This window comes from Berghia stephanieae, chromosome 6, assembly GCF_034508935.2.
Source record: "Berghia stephanieae isolate SIO BIC M18660-M18661 chromosome 6, UCSD_Bste_1.3, whole genome shotgun sequence".
Classification (NCBI taxonomy): domain Eukaryota; kingdom Metazoa; phylum Mollusca; class Gastropoda; order Nudibranchia; family Aeolidiidae; genus Berghia; species Berghia stephanieae.
The window spans coordinates 66,856,294-66,858,239 of NC_088365.1; the positions used below are offsets into that span (position 1 = coordinate 66,856,294).

Here is a 1,946-nt window from a genome sequence, read left to right on the forward strand (position 1 = left end):
TTTTTACACATGACGCCAATATCATGTTTCAGCCATACCGCACCATAATAATTAATATTATTTTTCACGCTGTTTTTTTTTTTTTTTTTTTTTTGGAAAAGGCATGGATGTATTTTCATTGCACACATTGCTTAGTGTTTTGATCCATTCTGTTGTATTGTCTAATAAATAAACAGCAACAGTCAAATGGATTCGAAGAGTCATTTGAATTAACAAACACAGAACTTTTAATAAATGGAAGCTTACAATCTGTTTGACTACAATTATAATATATTTCTTCTCGTGTCAAATTATCTGAGCTTCTTTTGGTTCTTCATATTTAACATTTGTCTCCTCCGCAAAAACTTCTCGTAAAGTCCTGTCCTTCGTTTCTGGAAGTTTAATCAAGAGAACACTGCAAATCAAACACATGATCCCCATGATGGCGTAACACAGATGGAAATCATTGGAGTCGTTTGGAATCAACAAAGGGGCCACGATTCCACCCAGTCGTGATACGAAATTACAGTAGCCTATAGCATTACTCCTCACAACGGTAGGGAAGATCTCGGTGACCAGCACGATGTTACATGAAAAAGTTGCTAGGATGTTTGTCTTTGCCATTAAAGCTAGAACCACTAAGGCTGTGTGGCGTATATCAGCCATTGCCCAGACACCAAACGCAGTGGCAGCTAGGAATGACGCTGCAGAAATGGAGATAAAAAGAATACTTCTCTTTTTCCTTCCAATTATATTAGGAACGCACATTGGAACGATCGAGTAGACTAAATCAACAGAGAAAAGAAGAAGTAAATTTATATAAAAATCACCATACATCGATTTAACGCCAAAAATTATTGCGAAATAAGCGATGGCTGGTAGGAACCAAATAAATGCTATGATTATAGCGTGTAGTCTGTAACCTTTTCTAAACAGGTCAATCACGGTATACACACGAGATTCAGACTTATCTTCATCGTTTTCATCCTCCTTTTCAATAATTTTACTTAAGCTTTCCAACGTTATTGGAATTTTATTTAACCGTATCATCCTCCATGCAACTTTTTGAAACTCTTTGGTCTTATTTTTCACCTCTAGCCATCTTAAACTCTCTGGTACCCAAAATCCGGGAATACAAGCTACTATGCAGTAGACTCCGATTATCAGGTGAAGAATTTTCCAGTCTTTGCATGTCATAGCGGCAACACCGAATAGAAGCCCACCGATATGCCAGGAAGGAAAAGCTGCAAGACGTATCCGCCATTTTGAATTCAAGTATTCCGCAGGAAGAATGTTGTAGAAAGTATACAAACACGCAATCATACCTCCGATGAAAAATCTAAACACCGTGTACACCTGCCAGTACGTTGAGAACACACCGGAAATAGTCAACACGCAAAGCAATGCAAAAGCTGTGTAGAGAGTTTTCTTTCTCCCGAAAGTATCGCCCAGCTGACCAGCTATCAGAGAACCGGCAAAAATCCCAGCCATTTGTATGGATATGATAAGGGATGGTACCCAAGACTTGTCACAGATCAAACCCCATTCAGTCACTATCGTTGACGATTCCGGATTGAATTCTACATTTTGGCAAATTTCAAACAGATCACAAGAGCCTTGGGTGATATATTCTGTTGTATCATTGTTGCCTTTTGTGGTATCGATACTAAGTAACGATGAATAAGATGTGCTGTTTAGCTCAACAACATCTACGAGTACAGTATCGGAGGACTTATTGAATACGTTATAAATGAGAGTTGTAGTCGTGTTGATATCCAGGCATCTCCAGCCTGGGTTGTAATTCCCAAATGCCATGAACAGCATGGAACATACAGTGGCCCCCTTTATGATGACGTCAACAAACAGTACGATCAGTACCTGGAAGAGACCACATCCCGATTCTTTGAGCAGATAGTCTGCCTTACCTGTTAATAATGATAATAATAATGATTACATTTATTATCAAA

The 1,946-nt window shown here is 38.6% G+C and overlaps 1 protein-coding gene across 8 annotated transcripts in view; it reads right to left on the minus strand.

Annotated features, from left to right (window-relative positions):
* Positions 1-203: 203 nt before the first annotated feature.
* LOC144975500 (solute carrier family 22 member 4-like) overlaps positions 204-1,946 on the minus strand; it is a 25,904-nt gene continuing 24,161 nt past the window's right edge. For all 8 annotated transcript variants that reach the window (XM_078919663.1, XM_078919658.1, XM_078919662.1 and 5 more), the window contains one exon: positions 204-1,904. In XM_078919663.1, coding sequence (XP_078775789.1) covers positions 286-1,803 — 1,518 coding nt within the window. In that variant the 5' untranslated portion in view covers positions 1,804-1,904 and the 3' untranslated portion in view covers positions 204-285. The remainder of the gene's footprint in view (positions 1,905-1,946) is intronic.